The sequence below is a fragment of the Haemaphysalis longicornis genome, unplaced genomic scaffold (assembly GCF_048455015.1).
Source record: "Haemaphysalis longicornis isolate Haplotype H1 unplaced genomic scaffold, Haemaphysalis longicornis Haplotype H1 scaffold_13, whole genome shotgun sequence".
Classification (NCBI taxonomy): domain Eukaryota; kingdom Metazoa; phylum Arthropoda; class Arachnida; order Ixodida; family Ixodidae; genus Haemaphysalis; species Haemaphysalis longicornis.
The window spans coordinates 13,058,469-13,079,753 of NW_027526233.1; the positions used below are offsets into that span (position 1 = coordinate 13,058,469).

General features: G+C 46.3%; 1 protein-coding gene across 2 annotated transcripts in view; it reads right to left on the bottom strand.

Moving 5' to 3' along the window:
• Positions 1 to 1,376: 1,376 nt before the first annotated feature.
• The window catches only part of Asator (tau-tubulin kinase asator), a 237,581-nt gene continuing 217,672 nt past the window's right edge, over positions 1,377 to 21,285 (bottom strand). For both annotated transcript variants that reach the window (XM_077694763.1, XM_077694764.1), the window contains exons 11-13: positions 11,433 to 11,657; positions 8,735 to 8,979; positions 1,377 to 7,500 (exon numbers count right to left, since the gene is read on the bottom strand). In XM_077694763.1, coding sequence (XP_077550889.1) covers positions 7,419 to 7,500; positions 8,735 to 8,979; positions 11,433 to 11,657 — 552 coding nt within the window. In that variant the 3' untranslated portion in view covers positions 1,377 to 7,418. The remainder of the gene's footprint in view (positions 7,501 to 8,734; positions 8,980 to 11,432; positions 11,658 to 21,285) is intronic.

Here is a 21,285-nt window from a genome sequence, read left to right on the forward strand (position 1 = left end):
TTTTGTTATTTCGCGTCTTGGTACTGTAATCATGCACCCATTATTGTCGCAGAAAATTGAGAATTAATTGAAGACCATTTAAAGCCAGCACGTCCTGCGGTGGATAATACGACGATATCTGCAGGAATTGCATAATGTCAACACCCCGCCACCAAAAAATTTGCGTTCATTCCGAGAGAAAAGGAATTTATTATTCCTTCTGGTAGCAATTGCACTCACGAACTTTGAGCACAAGTCTGGGTCGATGAAATTTGTTTACGGGTGAAGAAAACTTGGGTTATAGAATAACTGATGTGGCTGCCTCGGCGCCGTGCTTGGCAACCATTTGAATTAAAACTTGCATCATTCGGGGACACCCATAGCAAACCTACACAGGAATAGATGCCCCAGGCATGCTGCAACGCTCACACCAGCGTTTGGGGTTTCCGCTCATCGTTAAGCCTGTACGCCCAGAAGAGTCATTACTTCTCGGATAAAGCACTTCCCTCGGCTGACACTCACGGCACCCATGCCATTATATTTTTGGGGGGCTTTTAGCATCACATTCAATAGTTTCATTGCAATGCCCAGGATGGGCTATATAATAACTAGTTTTGCTGGTCTTTTTCCTCACAACACGCAAAATATCTCTGCATTGTGAATGAAGGTTTTATTGATTGCGCGAAACAAAAGCCAACGTGTTCTTCAATGCTCCGTACAAGCAAATGGTTCTTCATGAGAGAAATCTCAATGGGTAAAGTAAATAACACGAGTTTACTTGTCACCAAGGGACAGTTTCGATTTAAGGTCGGATTTTGTGGCGAATATGGGGCATGCTGACCAATATAAAAATATAAGCAGGACCGCAAACATTTTTTCCGGTGTTTTTTCTGCGCAGTTTTTTTTCGCTCTGTTCTCCCACCAATAACCGCCAAGCGTTTCATAGCACAGACGCAACATTTCGAAACATCCAGTAACAGGTAGTGCGTGATTTCCATCTCTATCAGACACGCTTCCGTCAGAGTGAAGCCCGTGAATGCGAATTATATATTTTGAACACAAAATTGGTGTAACAGACAGCACAAGTGTGTCCATCCTAAAGTTCATCTCAGACAGAGCGAAAAATTAAAATGCGGCTTTTCCCAAACCGTATAACCATGAATAATACAAACGATGAACGCTCGCGACCATATTGAGATCAAACTACCATCAAATGGACACAAGATTTCTCCCGGAGCACTAGGGAAGGCTAAGGTGCTCTTGAAACGTTTGCATGATCCATACGGGAGGACTCCAGCTTACTGCACCGGAACTGATAAACAAAACACTTACCGGCCACATTGTGGTTTTAGCTACGCGGTTGAAAGCGGGCAATCTCTGTATACAACTTGGGAAAGTGTTTGATCTTCAAAACATCATTTATTCTCTTCTATTACATGACTGGTACTGTTGGAAACGCATTCATTCAGCCCACGCTCACATCCACCAAAAATAACATCTGTCGTGTTGCTCTCTGTCCTCAGAAAAAGTTCTGGGAAGTCTCTTTCGCGAATTCAGTTTTGCACTAATAGATATTTGCTTATAGTGTTTTTCTTTATGCAGCCCAGCGGACGCGGGTCTGGGCAACTTTAAAAGCAAAGCAAACTGTGCCGTTTCTCATACAATACCGCAGAATAAAACGTGGCCACAATATACAGCAAAATCTCACACAGAACAACAAATATATTGCGTCAAAACGTCTCACGCACTTGCGATGCTCACTATTTGTCGTGCCCAACAAACACCTTGTATCCGACGACATTACTATCAATGTGGTGCATAATGTGTTGATTAGTATCTTCTTGCGTTGAACAGCGGACGATAGGAAATAAAAATAAGTTAAACCCGCAGCTGACCTCTTGCTTACTACTATCTACATGCAAAGCCGCCCGCTTTAATATTATGAGTTGAGGTGAAACGATATCAAAAAACATTTTATATACATGATCGTTATGTACATGCGACAGCTGCCTGAAGCTCAAGCGTACAACTAAAAGGGCAACCAAACTTCAGTGAACTTGGAATTACAAATTCACCCAAAGGTATCAATAATTTATCAGTGTAGTGTGCTATAGATTGCTATCGTTTACATTGGATAATTGAAAAAGGCATGAAAATAAATGATCTAACACCCGGAACTCTGCATGCTTCAAAACAAAAAAAAAACGAAGTGTACGGCGTATTCGACTCACATGTTGCTTTTCTTATCCCAAGAAAGGGGGAACACCTAACATATATTCTTGAAACCGTGGAAATCGGGAGAATATTGAAATTCAGAGTGAAAATTCAAAAACGAGTCATTTTCTGGGGAGTCCTCACACAAACAAGCTTCTGAGATACCGTGGCCGATTGAAGTGCCCGACACCGTCACCGAAACCGTCACCGGACAGAATACAGAAGGAACTTCGCAGCGCAGAGAAAACACTATTTTGAAGTATCAGTAACTGAATAATTTTTGCACTAGGCGACCGTGTTGTTTTATGGTTACGCGTATTCTATTTTTTGCGAAGAGCAATGAAAAATGAATTTGCAACGAAATCCACACGGCTGCAATATGTGGCAGTTATTATTTTGTGATTTGTTTGCATTTTTACTACCGTTATGTCAGTCATGAAATCCATTAGAATTTCTGATTGCAAAATAAACTACGCAACGTAGAAATTTCAGAAAGTATCTCAATTTTAGAATGCATACTCTACCTGACCATTGGCATTTATCAACTTCAGGGGAAGTTAAATAAATTTTAATTACTTTTGTAGCGTGCAAAATTACGTGCAAGATCTTAAAACTACACAATTCACGGTTGACAATGAATTTATTTTGGCCGGAAATTGAACAGCTTTTATGAAAGCAATCCCCTCGCGTAGCGCACGGAACATTTTCACTTAAAGAGATATCTTTTAAGTAACGATTTATTCTCTATTATTACAGGCTCCTGAAAGGCTATTTGCGCAAAGTAAAATTAATGGTGTGTTTTTTCGTTGCTAAGCGGTATAACTAGGCGACCAGCCAATAGATTTTTCAAAATATTACGGGTGACAATATTAGGAGCACAGTAAGGTCATAGATTGACAAAATAGCCAGCACAGGAGCCACCTACCAAACCACTTAGAGTGCAGTTTCTAATTACACATCTATCCTTGTTAAGCGGTCTCATTAAACAAAAACTCTGTACACAGCGTTTCGTTTCTTCTAACACGTTCCATGTTTGTGACAAATGTGAAATCTTATTCAGAGCGAAACTTACTATGCACGCCTGTTTCCTATACTTCTGTGTATTATTCATTATTTCTACTAAAAATACCAGCATTGAGTGAAGCACGATTTAGGTTAAAGTTAAAAATGTGTCTTGGAATTCTGCCCATAAGAAAAACAAATTATCACTTTGCAGGAACGCTTACCGAAGGTAAGTCAATCTAAAATGAAATGGAAACTTAACAGAGTTATGGAGCAAATGTGGGGAAAAAGCATGCAAATAATTGAGACATTGCTAGGATTACATAAATGTACATATCAGCCCACAATGAGGAGCGAAGTATGATGAGCTTTTATGAAGTGTTCATGCTGACAAAGCAGAAAGTGTTCAGTGAAGGCCTCCGCGCGGCGGAAGTTACGTCCTGTATATTTCAGGCGGGGCAAGTAACTGCAAACTTTCCACAAGCAGCTCTAACTGCCGGGAGTCGCGCACGTACAAAGGAACCCTATGAAACAGAAACTGCTCACCCTCCATTAAAACTTTTTGTAGCTGTGTCTCGCGGGCTGGGACGAAGGGTCTGATTTGCTCTTGAAGACGCTATGACTAGATCTGTTCTAAGTTTTGTAATGAAGAAAGTCTGGCATTATTATCTCGTTTCTACATCACAAAGTTGGGAGAGGTCTAACAATAGATGAGTTATTCGTGGAATTCTTGGTGGCAGAACGACTTCGTGGAAAGCGCTAAAATCCATGTACTCAACTTTATAAGGCAAGGGAAAGGTTAATTTCAGTCACACTATTTCACGAATAGGATAATACGTGGCCACGGCTCAAAATATAGCACACTTGTACCAACTAAAACAGGGTGGAGTGTTTTCCCTTGGAGTTACGCATACGGATTGAAGCATAAGCGGCCAATATTTCCGTGAAAACGAATATTTATTTGTAATTCGACGTTACAGAACACGTCAATCTAGAGCATCATAGGACTCCTTGAGAAGTTGTGCAACGTTTGTTATCAAATTTATCTGCATAGCAACTTCTTCCTACGCCAACTAAACAACTTTCTCAGAACAGTGCCCAGCTATAACGAAGATTGGCGAACGTAGTGGTATCTGGAGACGGTACATCAACTTAGCACCCTTGCATAGAAAAGATGTAAGGTTTACGAAGGATCCCTTATTCTGGTAGAAGGAACGCAAGCAGCATAAAAATTTTATCAAGGTGTTTTGATTAAGAGGGGTCTAGCAACTCGAAAATTACTAGTGCCGTTCCGCTACTTATCTCTGCGGGGTGGTGATTTTTAATTCTTATTTCATTATTGAACCACCACAGTAGATTTTCACTGACCGTCAACACCTCTCCCACCGGCTTGAGTGGCCGCATACAAAGAATCACTGATTTGTGATAAAATATAGAACAAAGTTAGAGCAGCACAAAATGCAAACACTGCATTTGTGCTGCGTAGCCTTCAGTTCATCCCACATTCACTCTCTCTGTCATGCATCCATACAACTGGCAGAAGTGTGAGATGTACATGAGGCTATCAGAATAACTCTACACTAAAAAAGTTTGCTTCTTTATGATGTTTATGAGCAATTTTGTCGCTACCGAAGATGAATTTGACGTCGCTTAAGAAAGCTTTTTGCGGTTTCTTTATAGGTATAAGCGTGGCATGTTTTGTGAGACTGCCCGATGTCTGATGTTGCCAGTTTTTGGGTGCGGTTTTACAGACGGCGGCTAATTCTACAAGAAAATGCGAAGTAGTACTCGATAATTTACCATTGAGCCTTGAAAGTTCAAGCTTGAATACGCGATTTAGAGGTTCATCTCGAAAGAGGGATAAGGTGAGCAGATACATATACAAATATACACGATTTCTTTTGTTCTATTTCAAGTACTACGTCACTGTGCTGCACTTACCACCGTTGTTGATGGAGTATTGATACAATGATTAGAAAAAATCCCGCCTTACAATCACTGCCGAATAATTCTGTCGGAGCAAGAGAAAGAATAGTTGGCACGAAGGGCAGTACCACGAACCAGCAACCAAGTAACACTATTAGGCGAGATGAAAACGGCGTTAATAAAGTGCGGCCGCATCACGCTCTACTACAGAGCCTGCAGGCAACATCACCAAGCCCCATTGTAAAGCGTAAAAAGCGAATGTTTCACATTGTCCCGGTCGTCCCCGTGCTCAAATGCCAAAATGGCTCAAGAGATTGTGTCGAGGCCCACCGAGATATCTTTCCGCCGTCTGGAGTGGAACTTTTTGTGACGCACGGTCTGCCCACCGTCTCCAGAGAAAATTTATTGAAGAGGCGTTATTCAAAGTTGGTGCAAAACGCCAGTGAACGTGCGGCCACAGAATAATAGGAGGAGAGGTGGAGAAGTCATGACATATTCTCAGGCAAAATGTTGCAGGGACGACGCAGATCAGGACCACGTAAAAGCTATTAAGGAGAAGACATCGCCTTGCTGGGGTCTCTCGAGGTATAGCGGCGGTGGTGAACATTGCTCGCGCTCTACCTATTTTCTGTTGATAAGAACAAAAGGTGCCACAAAGGAAACTCTGCTAAATTTCTAATTTATTCCATTTATGGATCATTTTCCGGGAATCAACAAAATGCTGGTCTGGGCTAATGGGTACGCCTTTTTGTAATTGTGTTCCTGCGATGGAATATAATACGAAGACGCAGATATAGGAGGTTTATATGTCAGTCCTTCGTTTGAGGTGTTTTCCCTCCAGCTATACCACTGGCTAAAGCCACGCCACCACCACTCTGTAATGAGAACTAGCGATGCAATTAACCTTGAAGATGGTCTACAGTGCCCTTGCGGTAAAATAGATGATTGAGTGTCTCTCTGTTTTCTGGTTGACATTCAATTAGCTGACCGTGTTAATGCTGTCGTCTGGCCGCTTAGGGTAGATTTTAACCCTGAATGTTTGCAGTTATTGCAAATTGAGCAGCATTTCTTTTATAGCTGCACAAAGGACATATCCAACATCATGTCAGGTGTAAATCGAAAGAAGGCATATTTGCAACAAAATCGTTATGAACGCCAACGACGCAGATTGCAGCGCAGAACCAACAACACCGCGATCTGCATCAGCAATGTCAGCCACCTGTATTGTGGATTTTCCTCCTTCCCGCATCTTTTTTTTTTTTTTCAAAGTTTACAAATAACGTTCCAAACGGCGTAGGGCAACATTTTGGGGGTAGTCATATAGCCGCGTCAAAAATAAGCATTTCCGACAACACCTAAAATTCACGCGGAAAAATACAGTTCTCACGAAGTAGAAAAAAATGAGAAATTCCAAGCGCCTTTTCAAATTTTCCCCAAATCTATTTTATTGAGATCCACAAATAGTATTTTAGTGCAGTTCATCACGCTGAGGTTGAGAAGTTAGAAAGCATGCTCCCGTGAGAGCTCAGATGACAATAACGAACTTCTACAGTGTAAACAGCTCTGACTCCTGATTCATACCAAGATAAATCGCGGATGCTTTACTTCAAAACACCGTGAAACTGCAGCACTGCGAGAACGGGAAGTTTTTGGCAACTTTTGGCGTGTGGGTGCTCCTAGTACTGGGAGATAAATTGCGTCCCCTTAAAGCAAGCAAGGCAGACAGCGTATACTGCTTCAGGAGATGGGCAGATTGGAGCTAGCAAAGGCAGAAGTTCAGTCATTTCAGTGCAGAGTGCTGCTGTCTTTAAAATATCTGCAAAACATCATTTTAACGCGCTTCATCAAGGTCGATACTGCGGACGCTTCATGTCGGCATCCAAGCAAAAAATATGAATACAGGGGCACGGCACGATTGTCTCGAAACGTAACGAAGCTTCATAAATTTCTTCTCCAGTGAACAAGTTTCTGAGGAAGGAGATAGGAGCAACAGGAGCAACACAAAACACGGACGCGTGGTGTAGAATGGTCAACCGCTTCCTTCAACGCTTGTCCCAAGTCTCTAGCTCAGTGTTGTTCAATTTGCCGCGAGGACACTCCTTAAGGTGTGCTTCCAGGCGCACGGCTGACTAGAAAGGAAACGTGGTGGCACAGCGGCAGGGAGCAGGGGCACAGGAAGAGGCCGCCCAGCCTTGGTTGCATGAAGAGCCGGTACACGCACGCTCCAGTTTGTCTCGGCAGTCACCAGACACGCACATTGTTCACAGCGCTGACGGGACGACGCCCAGACAGAGACGTCAGTCCGGGGAGTTGCCTCGCGAAGATTCGCTGCCGGTCATCTGGAGGTCACTGGGGGACAGGGGCCGGTACCGGCGCCTCCTGGAGAACAACAAAAGAGAAGAAACTGAGAAACGGAAAGTAAGCCCACTTCCACCCTGTGTGAAATCAGCTGAGATGAAGGGGCAGAGCTGCGGTTCTCTTGTGTCGGCTTGAACATCAAGGGACGCTCGCCCCAGAACGGCAGTGCCGTTGTCGCGCAAACACTGCTATTCGCGCGAAACAAACTGCAGGAAAATGTCAGCGACGGGAGACGCCATCTTCGCCTACTAACGCGAGGGAGAAGAACCAATCTCCACTAGAGCCACTAGATCAGGTTTCAGAATATCGGCACTCTTTGCTGTCATTGTTGTATGCTGCCGACAGCGGGAATTGGTCGTGGCGCGTCACGTGACATTTGTTTACCCCGGAAAACCGATGGGCGCTGACATTTTGGTGCCTCTGTGTTTCCGCGGCCCCGTTTTCTTCGATAAATCGTGATTTTTAGAACGCACTATGGCAGTATGGTATGTTGAGAGTGAGTTTTTAAGCCCCAGACAGAGTAGCGATGCCGTGCTGCTCTGTACCGGACTGTTTTAACCAGACGAACAGAGGAAAACGCTTGCTTCTCTTCTCGCTGTGAAAGAATGACTGTGGCCAAACATAACCTACAGCCACTAGTAGCGTAGCTTATTTAGTGGCTTTAGCGTAAACGAGAACCAATACTGCTACGCTAGCGTAACCGAGCTTGACCCTGCCGCACCGGCGTGCAGGCTCGAAATCTTCAAAAAGGAAACGCAGCTGTCATGGTTGCCAAGCGGCGCCCGGACCAATTCCGCCCGTCAATGTCGGCCGCAATAGGTCGAATAAAGCTGGCAACTCTGACGTTAGGCACCAAACTGGCTGCCGCCGTGCGTCTGAGTCGTTATTCTTTTGCATACATTATTTAGTGGCTCCACGAGAAGACTCCGCCCTCTATTGTGGATTGCGAAACCGGTTTCTGCGAGCCCCTTGCGTTGCTGACGACCTGCACCAAACTTACAAAGAGGTTCGACCTAAAACTGCTCTGGTGTTAAAAATGGCGAGACATAGCGCTGGTAGTGTGAAGTTGGGTTCGGCGCTGAGCGTTTATGCTAGCTCACAAGAAAAATACGAATGCATAGCCGTAACAACGTCGTTTCATTTGGAAAAAATGTGAATTCATACTGCGCCACGACAGTGATGGGTATTCAAGCAAACGCGGCATTGCTGCTGCAAAGGCCACGTCGTGACCCATACCGCCTTCCAGGTCACTCACCGCGCTGGCACACAGTGGTTTGGCGGCGGGTTCCCGGGCGGGGGGTGCGGGGCTTCGTGCCTCCAGTGGCCGGCGTTGTCGGGCACCATGGGCGCGGAAGCGGAATGACTCAGCGGCACCACGGACAGCCGGGGTCCCGAGGGGGGCGTCCTCTGCCGCACTCGTGGCCGCGGTATGCGAGACTCAGCGCTACCGCTGCGCCCACCACACTCGTCACCGTCTTCCACGCCAATGGTGGGCGTCATCTGGAGGAAAGCGGAGGATACCGATGGACGGTAAATTCGTAACTGTGTTTGGTACACGGCACAAAAAGGACAAGTGGGAGGTAACTAAACACGAAGGCAAAAAAGAGAAAAGAGGTGCTTTTATCTAACCATGTAGAATGTCGTGAAAGAAACGCTCTACCCTTCCCTAGCCACGCGAACACGTTGACGATCTCCGACGCAGCTGACGTGCTTGACACCAGAACCACAGTACACCGTAGCAAAGGTAAGCGTGGCAGTCGCCAACATCCGTCAAATTTGACGTTCAGCAAAAAAGAAACACTCGGGCATTTTCTCTTTAAAGAGTGTTTTTGTCGGGCGCCCTCGCACTGTCTGGGCGCAGCAAGCATTAGTCCATATTCGCACTTCGATATTTTGAGTCCACTTATGTTCAGTCAATATTCGCAGCCTACAAATGTGACCATCAAAATGGTGCATTAATCTTTATTACAGGGCACCTAAGCAATCGGCATGATGCTCTTCGGAATGCATGATTTCACCAATCCGAAACTCGTAATGTAATTATTAGCATAATTTGTTGCATTTTGCTTATTTTTGATCTTTTCTCGGTTACTACGGCACAGACATAAGCGCGTTAAAAAGTCCAAAAAAAAGGGGATATTTATTTTGATCATGTTTTTGCGACTCACATTGTTATCACTTATGTAATTAGCGTTATCAAAATGTTTATATCTCATTTGTGTATCCCTAGACGCTCCTGCGCCAATTCTTGAGTGAAAGGCGTGAACGCAATCACTGGTCCACCTTAACATTGTTCATCTGCGTCTTTTTTCCTGCATTGCTCTGTCTCAGTGCTTACATAAAGGGGTCACGTGGTGACAGCCCCTGGCGGCGATCTGAGGCAGTAAGCCTTAAAAAAAATTGCCGCATAAAAAGCAGGCTGAAGTTATGACACAAATGAGACAGCGCTCTAAGTTTGTAATTCACAAAGCGCGAAAGAAATTGGAAGACGAAAAAAAGGGACAAAACACCTGTGTTGCCATCTCTGGTCTCTGCTCTGTTGTCTGATTTTACGTCTCCTTACCTCTTCTTGCATTTACTTATCGAAACCTATGTCCAGGGGTGTTTGTATTAAATTTCTACACGAGGAGAAAGCAATCCAAACGTTTCAAATCTTGCGTTTTATACACTTTAACTCAATAGGAGAGCCCGAGAAAGGGATGTGTGCTTCGATACCAGTGTACACAAGAAAATTTTTATGAAAGACGTAGCTACAAATTAGCATAGAATACCAAAAATAAATGCCCCCAGGACAACACCGATTGCTCATGTGGCTTAAAGCGTTGGTCACTTCCAGTTCCTTCGTGTCATCATATCACTGATACAAAAAACGAATCCAGTGTGATCCAGCAAAACTGTACTCATCCCATAGCATGCGGTGGGTTAAGTTGGAGTGGCATCCAAAGCGACTTGTTATGCTCAGACATCGCGTAGCACGGGATATGTTTACAGCAGCAACACCTCGAATCGGAGTGATCCGTAATTGTGTTTTCGTCGTACCCCAGTGTGAAGTGTGTGCTACTAATCCTGGCGTGTACAGCGATGTGCGGCCTTCCAAACTTCTCCAGGTGTTCAGCCTTAACAAACCAGTCGTGTCTGCCTCCGGCATTGGCGTTCCCTTTTCCCCTTGGCCTTATTTCCCTAATCACACAGCCGTAGTTCCACCGTCACGGGGCGGACGACCGACCCCCGTGTGTAACGCACGTAAGACGAAAATGCTCGGCAAATACCGCATTTTCACAATTCTAACGTGCAGGTTTCTTTAAAGAAAATTGGTATTGAATAATACCCCGGCGTTAAAATCGGACTCCGAACTGAAATACCTCAAAACCTAAACCACCAACTATAAACCGAAACGAAGCGGCTTAATGAATGCTTGAGTCTTCGTTTAAACGCAAAATAATCATTGTGGAGGCGATGCAAGGAACCGTCAGCGGCCCGTGTATAGGGCGTCCAGGAATCGTGTGTTCGCTATTGTCGACAACAAAGGGCCCTATTTTTAAGTGTAAAGCTTCCCAAAAGGGCTCTAGCTGCCTACAGCGTGTGCTAATGACGGTTCATTAAAAAGTTTTGTTCAAATTTGAGACGTCTATAAGCGGCAATATTCCATGTGTGGAAGAATTGCGGCCAACGTGTTTTGTTGTTTCCGCGTGTTTCATTTTATACACAGGTTACAATCGCGGCGGGTTAGACTCGCGCAAATGCCATTTTACTAGAGACATTTTTTGTTCATGTCCATCCGTAACCTCGTATGCCTCAGTTCCCGAATGAAGAAACCGTAGAACAGTGCCCATTAGGGATACCGGGGACTGTTACATGCGCTCTCTTAATTGGTGTATTGTAGTATCGCAAGTTCTAAAGCGTGTGCGTACCAGTTCGTGAAAAGCATAGTCATGTATACTTCGTGCCCTTACCTGAACCACCACGGGCACTTGGAGGATTCCGCCCCATCGTTCACCGGGATGGCGGATTCCCCGGCCGTTCACCACGAGGCCAGCGGAGTTGCTACGCTGGACCTCCCCACGGGAGGCTTCCAATGAGCCCTGCTCGATCATGGACTTCGGTCGGCGCCTGGCCAGGATGCTACGTCTCGCAACGGGTATGCGCGAGGGAATCTCGTCAGCACCGCTGCTTCCAACCTGTTGATAGTCACGCCAGAGTGAGACAGTTTGAGCATGGTGAGGACACAATTTTTTTTTGGTCTGTTGCCACATGATTACTAACCATTCTCCATAATGTGAAAGCACCTTCCTTCAAAAGTTCTAATGCGTCACCAGACTTTTATCGGGTTATATGGCTGTACCCCTTCGTTTGGTACTACTACTCTAACACTCATCCCCACGGTGCTCTACATCCCATGGATGTGTTAATTTTCCGAAGAGGTTATACAGTGCACGTGACAAGTTGGTGTTCATGATGCTGACTTCTGGGTCCACCATGAGGAGCTAGTTTTTCTCTTCTTCCTATAGCTCTTTTCTCATTTGAAGAATGCCGTGTTTCCCCCGACAGCTCAAGATCCTGTCCCGCGAGTGGCAACACGAAGCAAGCAGGTTTCCTACTGACAAGACGGGTAACCTACCGTTTATTGCTTCACTGCACTGGCGTTTACTGCAATGCAAGTGTTCGTTAGAGCTTGGCGTTTCCCCGATAGAGCTGATGCCCAGAAAAAATGCGGTAGAAGGATTGTATTTGGGTTTCCAAATTAAATAGGAGCGAAATGGAGAGATCCGAAGGTAATTTGAGCCGTGCTAAAGGGATTCTGGGGGATATTCCTGCAACTTTGGGCATTTAGGGTAGTGCAGTGTACCCTAGCATTCAGTAAGCGTAGCAGCTTGTGAGTGCGGGAGGGGGGAGAGAACATGCGACAGAATCAAAATTATGTACATAAAAATAAGCAATTCTCAGAGTAGTGCGTTTAGCTTGCGCGTAAAAATGCGTAAGAAGACAATGTAAGATAAGCTATTCTAAAGCTTCTATTCGACAGGACGGATTAGCAAGGAACTGTTCTTGGCATCCAGAAGATGTGCAACAACGACCGCCACACTGAGAGGGCATACATTTGGGCTACTTAAATTGTTTCATCTTGGCGGAGACGGCCCTCCGTAACAGCGGCCAAGAAAAGGATTGGTGGAATACAAGTTCTAAAAAAATTAGATATAGTTATCTCAAAACGAATGGCCTAAATCGGAGCATCTTCAATGAGGTGAAACACAAAAAAAAAATATGCGTGTCACACTTGCTGTCAACTGCGCTGGCCACAGCTACGCAAGGAGATAATGGATAATTTTAGAATAACGTACTCAACGGTACGCGAACAGTTAGCGGGCACTATTTTTTTAGTCGTTCGCACTGCGCATGGACGGTACGCTACGCCGCTACTGCGTTTAGCGGACGGAAGACGAGCGGACGCAATTTCAGCAAAAGAGCGTGCATACGTGAGTCCGCTTGCGTTCCCCACATCAGCAAGTAGCGCGACAACCATCCACGGTTCTGTGGTCGTCTGTGGACAGTAATTTGCCTCCGATGGACCAAGTTCTTTGCTCCTGTATTTTAAACTACATCGAGTGGTTAGCACGTCGCCCCCGCGCAGCTTTGTATCGTCGTGGCATCGCTAACTGACTGAACGAAGCTGTGCAGCCAAGCCAGCGACCGAAGCTGTGGACGTGTTCGTTTCGCGACGAAATGCGACGTTGTGCTTCTGCGGGTCGACAGTGCTTCCCATGCTCTGGATTATCTTTCTCGAGCGACGTACGACACAACCTTGCATCGGGTATGTGCAGTGTGCGTGTCTCAAAGCCTTCTCGGCTTGCGCGTCAGAGTTTAGTGACTTGCTGTTCGTCCCCGCAAACCGCGCCAAGGTGAGTGCCGAGTTTAGAACGGAGAAGAGTCTGAACCCCGATCAGCTGTCAATCGCGGTTCAGACTTGCAACGCATGTTGTGACGTTGTGTTCGTATAAAACGCGTCTCTGGATGGTTTTGAAGTTGAATAAAATGTATGCGCCAAGTCTGGGCATTCTGTTCAGGGAATTCTGTGCGATTCCACGATGGAAGTGCCACGGGGCTTCAACTCTTTCTTTATTGAACGTATACAGGTAAGAGAATAATTATGTCGTTTTATGGCCGTGCTGGATTCAATGCTAACTGGAAATCGTTTGTATACACTTGTTTGGATAGTCGTAAAATGTAGAAGCACTCCGCTGGCAGAGCAGACGGGGAGTCATTTCGCAAAACATTCGACAGATGGCGCCGTAAGCATTAGCATGTTGCTACGCAAATCTGATGAGACACACTACTAAAACTCTTTTAGCGGTGTTTACGTAGCGTGACGCACAAATTTAGCGTTTACCGTACGCAAAGGCCACAAACACTGTGGTAAAACTTCCAAATAGCGGGAACTATGAAAAAAAAAGAACTATAGAAAATTGCCGAAATACGAGCAATAGTGCAGCAATTGGCAATCTGTTCCAAATTCGGAAAAGTTTTATTTGTACCTTCAAGTTTTTACGTTCTTAGCGTCTACTGACATTCAACAAATTTCAGTTCGCAAGCATCCGCGCAAGTTTTGCAGCTCTCCACGAGCATAAATAAAGCCCGTAAGGCACACCTGCCACATTGCCTGTGTAAGAACCAAGCACCAACGGTGCACATGACAAGCTTGCGCCATCAGCAAAAGCGCCGTTATTTCCCGGCTCCGGCGCATGCCGTTGCATGTTTTCTCTGTGCCGCAGCTCCGTGGCCGCGGCGGCTGGCCTGGACCTGCGATCGTGAAGCGTGCGCAACAAGCTCAGCTGTAGCCTGCGCGGCGTGCTCTGCCCAGGGGGATAAAGCGAGCTCCGAGACCGTACGAATCGTGGGCGCTGACATGATACAATTCCCATGGTTGCCAGTTCAATTGTATTCAGCCTTCTAAAAAGTTGTTCTTTAATTATTTAACTAAAACAAAGGACTGAAGCAAAATTGTTACAAATATTTGCCTCAGTAATTAACACTAGCTGTATTAAAAACTTTTAGTGTAATTAAGCTCAAATTAGCGAACATAAAGTAATTGCGTAGTATAGTTTTGGTTTCGATTGGCAAGGCCCTTCCGCCTGCCTTGCGCAGTGTGTGTGTGTGTGTGTGTGTGTGTGTGCGTGTGTGTGCAGTCTCCAGCTCAGATCTGCGTGCGTGCAAAACGTGTGCAACTGGTAAAACTCGGATATACGCGCTGAGGAAGTGCCTCCGCGGGCGCTTGCGAGGCTGTCATTCATTTCTTCACGTTAAGCACCCTATCTATTGCCCCTGAACTGACGCCGGAACAGCGATTCCGATCTGACCTTGACTACCGCAAGTTCACTACAGGCTACGGAGTGGCAGCCAGCGATCGTTCCCGTTGGAAGAGAAATAAAAGGAGCTTTATAATCGTTCGGTTCCCGTTGTTTTATTCATGGTACTTCTTACAGCTCTCCGTGCTTCGAACTTTTGCACAAACGTTCGGGAAGGTAGAGCGAAAAAATAGGTAATGAAATGCGGTTTCTTTTTTAATCACTCACAATAAGTTCATGTTCTCTCCTAGCGCGCTCTGTGCGGCCAATCACTGCCCATTCAGTCCCGCAAGCTTTCCTTTTGAAGTGGTGGAAAGCAGCTATAACTTGACGAATACAGACCGAAAAGAAAACGGGACACGCCGCTGACTGTATTTCGCATACTCCCTTGGCATGCATTCTGCCACTCCGTTGGCCCGCGATCGACCGCGCTCTTTCGTTCCGGTGCTTCAAGGGGCCGCGACTCACCGGCAATATCAGCGTTGGCCCATGCGATAACGTTTTTTTTTGTGTGTGTGTGTGTGTCATAAAGGTTTCACATTCAGCTAAAGCCACAGTTCACTTCACTTCGTTTGAAAAGCATTGAGCGCCTCGCAAAAAGTCACAGAATTGCAAATAAAGCGGCACAGCGCAAAAACGCACGGAGATCATGACGGAGATTCATTTTTCTGTGCGCCCCAGTACGGATCAGCTGATCCCTTGGCATCCTCCCGCATGCGATCAGTCGGATTCGAGCTTGCGCGAGCGTTGTGTGAGCGTTGCCACATCTTGCTCAAATAGTCTCAGTACATATAAGTCACACGCTAAACCGAAAACACGTCGGTTACCTACCCACAGGAGATAAACTACGCAATGCTGTCGACGCCGCCTAAACAAAATCCGCTTGGCCAGCGGTCCGCCATGTTACAATTAATCCCGGCATGCTTCGCTAGCCGGACGCGGAAACGTCACAGTAGCACGTTGCCAGATTACAACCCATCGCTTTCGCCGTTTTCAGTAATCAAAAGCTCAGCTGGCAACCTTCAAATCGTTGTATCATGTCTGCCACTATGTGTCGTACGGTTCCAATGCATTGGCTCAGCGGCGCGCTTTCCCTCTAGAGTCAGTATATTATCTCTATGGCTCTGCCCGAGCAGTGTAGTGCGATCTCTATTAATTCTAGCATCCGCCCGCTAATTCGAGGTCCGCTTAATTCAAACAATTTTATGGTGCCCTGCGATACGAATAAACGCGCTTTTACAGTAGAAGTTATATATTGTATTGCCTGTCTGCATTTTAACAATAAAGTGTTTTATTCCGCGTACAACAAGACGTCACCGGCGTCATATCCGTCACGGAAATGACATCGCCAGAAAAAGTCCTACCGACTCGGCGGCGCTCGGTTTCGAGACCACGATCACTCTGGCCGCAACGGCAGGTGGGAGACGCTCTGCCATCTGGGCAAAGACTCGCCTGTTTAGCTCTACGTACGCGCCTTATATCGTGTTTTACAAGAATCTCTATTCGGTTGGTGCTGTCGTCTAGGAGAGGTGAAGCGAAGTAGTGCATTGTGACACTTATAAGCGCCGATAGTTGGTGCTACTGCTGCGGGCCGTGAACTCTGCGTCTCGTATTTATTTATTTATTTATTTATTTATTTATTTATTTATTTATTTATTTATTACAATACTCCATGCCTCGAAGGACGTTCCAGAGAGGAGTGGGTAAACATTACACAAAGTTTAATATGGCCGTCTTGAACGATAACGGGTCAGGGTTGCTGGCGATGGAGGCGGGAAGGTGGTCCCCTTCGGTGGCTGTCCTTGGTAAGGATCAATTGAAGTACACGTTTCGGCAAGCTAACTTTAGATCTGTGGTCAATACGTTCAGGAATATAAGCAGGTGGTGAGAGAATGTCGTGTTTAATATCAGGATTGGTGAGGTAGATTTTGTGGAAGAGGCAGATGCGAGATACTTTTCTTCTGATAGATAGGTCAGAAAGCCCAGGTTAGATTTAATAATAGATACGCTGGCGGTGCGGGAGCAGTTGAAAACGATAAAACCAGCTGAGCGGTTCTGAATCGATTCAATTTGGGAAGAAAGAGATAGCTGGTGAGGGTCTCAAATTGCTGAAGCATACTCGAGCTTACTTCTAACAACAGTCTTATCAAGACGCACTTTCAAGCATACTGGAGCTAGCGAAAAATTACGACGGATGAAGCCAAGCATGCGGTTAGCGCTGTTAGTGATGTAATCAGTATGCTTATGCCATGGTAGATCGTTACTTATGTGAACACCAAGGTATTTGTAGGAGAGAACGTTGTGTAATTGTGTTGAGTTAAGAAAGTATTCAGCCGGTTATGGCGATTAGTAGTGTTAGAAACCCTCATATATTTGCACTTGTTTGGGTTGAAGCTCAGGAGCCAGTTGTTGCCCCACGAGGATACGTTATTAAGGTCAGACTTTAGTAAAGAAGAGTCTATGTGGTTGGTTACTTTACGATAGATTACACAGCCATCCGCGAAAAGTCGAATTGAAGAGGAAACGTGGTCAGTAAGATCATTAATATAAATAAGGAAAAGCAAGAGGCCCAAGACAGAGCCTTGGGGAACCCCAGAAGTTACATCGCGCATGCGTGAATTGCAGTCATTGGCTGTGAGCTCTTCGCAACTCAACCGTCTACCGTAAACGCCACGGAGCACGACGGAAGTGGTCGCCCCTTTGCCGAAGCGACCCGCCGGCAGGACTTCGGTCTCCAAGCACACCCACAAGACAGCTGCCGAGCCGCAAATCATGCTCATTTCACTGCAGCGGACCGTGACTTCACGAAACAATTCGCTGACAACCAGTTCGGTTTCGTTCGCACAGTTTCCGAGCGCCTGTGGTTTCAGTCAGATTCACGCAACGCTCCGGCGCGTGTAATCCAGTGTTTAAAGGGACACTGAAGTGATTTGTAAACATTGCGGGATTACTCGCGCAAATTGTAGTCCGGAGTCCCCAGGCCATGTTACGACCACTCTGGGCGCGTTTACGCGATTTTATTTAGTAGAAAAATTAATTCGAAAATGCGTTCCTCCTCTCTTTACGCTCGCCCATTTTCTGCGGCGTTTTTGTGTGACGTCGAGAGGAGCCGAGCTCGCAATTGGCTGCGCTAGGCGCTACTGCACGGCTCCCCGGCCTTTCAGACAGAGTCAGTCGGCCCAGCGTTTCGTCCGCCGGCCGCCGACGGGTCGTCGCAATTCGTTCACTCAGTTGAAACGAAGCCAGGACACGTTTGTGAATGGAAGAATGGGCCTTTCTTTACTTGGTTAGTTTGTACACTGTATCTAGCTCCAGGTCAAGGTCGCTTCACACAAGCGCTGCACAAGCGCACATGCGACGCTTCGCTGACTGGTACGCCAGTAGGAAAATACAAGGCCTCTTGAAGGCGGGAGAAGAGTCAGCGAAGTCAATATAGGTACTAAGGAAATAAAATCAACTGATATTTTTACCGTACAGCGTAAAAATAGGGTGCGGGAAGCACTTTTTTGCGCTGGGCGAACAAGCACAGCGGTCAGCAGCACGACTACGCATCTGCGAACGCTTTTCCGTCTACGAAATGCAATTGCTAGACCTGAGCTATTGTGGAAACTCGGGGGACGCTTACTGCCCGAGCGCAATACAACAAATAGTCACCTAAGCTGCTTGAAATGCCAAAACTAAATAAAAGTGTAAACTTGTTGTACAATATATACCTTATATTACCAAGGTCAGAAGAGCCCGTTCCGTAGCCGAGTGCTCTGAGGCGCTAGGTATGTTGCCGCAAGTGTTTTGCAAGCCACGAGTTCGAGTCCCCGCGGGTACCTGCTTTTCTTTTTTTGTAAGTTAACTTTTTCGTTTTCTGCCGATGTTTTCTACATTGAGTTCACCTTTTTTTGGGCCGCAACGTTCATGGCTCCACGAACTAGTTCACAGAACGCGCGCAGGCTGGCACTGGCGCGCTAGCGAGTTCTCGTTGGCGTGCTGTTGCCATAAGCACCGACTGCTTGCGGGCAGTGGGCACAGTCCAGAATGAACAGACCCTTGGCCTGGTGCGAACCCGCTTTTTACGGTACAGGCATGAGTGAGGCAAGCTCCAAATATGGGGTAAAAGCGCATGACATTTGGGCGTCTGCGGGTACGCGGAGGGCGTCCATGCACTGCGTAGGCCTCGGCTAGTGAATGCTACGATTCCAAGCCGTCCTGGGAGGCTTATCTTTATGCATTTTTACAGCTTACAAAATGGCAGAAGCGCGGTACGATGATTACTGAGTTATTGAGAATGCCCATCCAACAACGCCACCGGTTGTGTTTTACAGAACCGAAACCGAAACCGAACCTTGTTTGGTTGCTCACCTTGGGCATCGTCCAATCACGGTGCGGCTCCTCCTAACGTCACAGCTTTAGTTGGTGCGGCCGCCGCAAACCGCGCATGGTAGTTTTTCTTCTTTCGCGCTTTGTAAAATAATTACCGATTTGTCAACCGGATAAACGATGAAAAGTGTGCTAATTTTAGCCAGTCTACGCAGTGCAAGCAAAAACGGGAGCTTGACAAATTCACTTCAGTGTCCCTTTAATGTTGATGCGTCCAGCGGTGCCATACCATAAATAGCGATGTGCAAGTTGATATCGATGCACAATAAACATTCAATTGCTCCTGTGGAGCCACATTTCCCTATCGTATTTTACCAATTCCCATGAAAGAGGGATCAACCACATTTTATATAGATTTAGCATTCTGAGCAGCCTAACTATTTTTTGAATAACGCTGGTGCATTAAGCGCCCCCCAAATCCTCACAAATATTTCATTTCTAGCCACTCCATTCCTTAGCGGAAACCCTATCGAAAATGTGTGGTCGTGCTCCTGGCCTACTCGCTCCTTGTATTTACGCTATAAATAAAGTTTTCGCTAGGTTTAAATTCCTTAATGACTATATTAACTCCACTGACTCTTCTCCCGTCTTCAATCGGCCTTGGATTTTCTTCTAACGTTCCAGTCAGCGAAGCGTCGCATGTGCGGTTGTGTGGAGCTCCTTGGACTTGGAGCTTGACACAGCCTACAAACAAAGTAAAGGCACATCCTTCCAAGCAAAAACGTGTCGTGACTTAATCTCAACTGAGCGAATGAATTGCGCCGACTAGCCCGCAGACTGCAGAACGAACGCTGGCCCGAATAATCCTGCCGCTGGGTTGGCGAGCCGTGAAGTAGCGCTGTCAAGCCATCTCGTTTGAACGTCTTACGAAACGCCATAGGAAATCGGCACGGAGGATGCAGAGAGGAAAGCACTTCTGAATTGATTTTTCTACTAAATAAATTTGCATAAGCGCAACGAAAGTGCTTGAAACAGCCGAGATACTTCAGACTACAATTTGCGCTCGTACTCCTGCAATGTTTAGAAATAACTTCACTGTCCCATTGATAAGAGATATGTAGGAGGAGCCCAGCCAACCAGTTGGGTTGCATTGGCCGCTAATAATACAGGAAAGTGTAAAATATGAAAGAATAAATATTGCCCCGTGTCATTATCCCCATCCTGGCCCCAGCATCGCATCGCATCGGCGTGGACGCAGCCGCCAAGGATAACAAAGTCGCACTGGGAATCCCCAGCGCAGCCAAGACCACGAAGCTGTCCCTCGTCTCGTGTCTCCCGCCCGAAGAAGACCAAACTGACAACCAGCCGAAGATCGAACTGACGACCAGCCGAGAAAAGCCATGCCCAGACAAGCCGAAGATGTGTTCCTCCGCCCTTCATCCGACGTAGCTTCAGGACCTTCGGCGCTTCGTTGCGGCTGAATCCATTGCTGTTGCTGGGCCAGGCATCATCCACGCCATCATCGTCATCCGTGGTGGCAAGCGATTCGTCTGCAATTTTCATCGCAGCACTCATCCATATTCAATCGCCAACTGGCCTCGGCGTAGACCGGGGCGGGCGTCATTGGCCGGGGGGTGATCACCGGACAGGACAATCCCGGCGCCGCCATAGCCCACCACCAAATTACGACAAGGAAGGAGCTCGGTGCGGGGCGCAGCCAGCCCGGTCTCAGTTATGGCTGCATGTAAATTCTGCTCAGCGCTTTCCTCATTGCCATGGTTACTTCAACTCTCCTGCCACCACGTTACAAAATGAACTCCTTTAATTTCCTACACCAAACAGAACATAATGAAATTCTAACTAACACAACCAAACAAAAACTAAGGTAACCTAAACAAACTCAACCGAAGCCTGCCTAAGCTAACATACTCTGACGTAACTTGCTTAATGTAAGCGTTTCCGACGGTACATTTTTTGGCATAGCTGTATGCAGGACCAGAAGGTATTGAGATCTTTGTTGAAAAATATTGCGTAGAACACCCTTAAAGACCTTCTCACAAAATTTTCAAAAATCAATTACCGTAACGATGCGCGATGACGGCGCGCGGTGGGTGCGGGCCTTAAAAATAAGGCTCATTTTGGCGTGCTTCCAGAC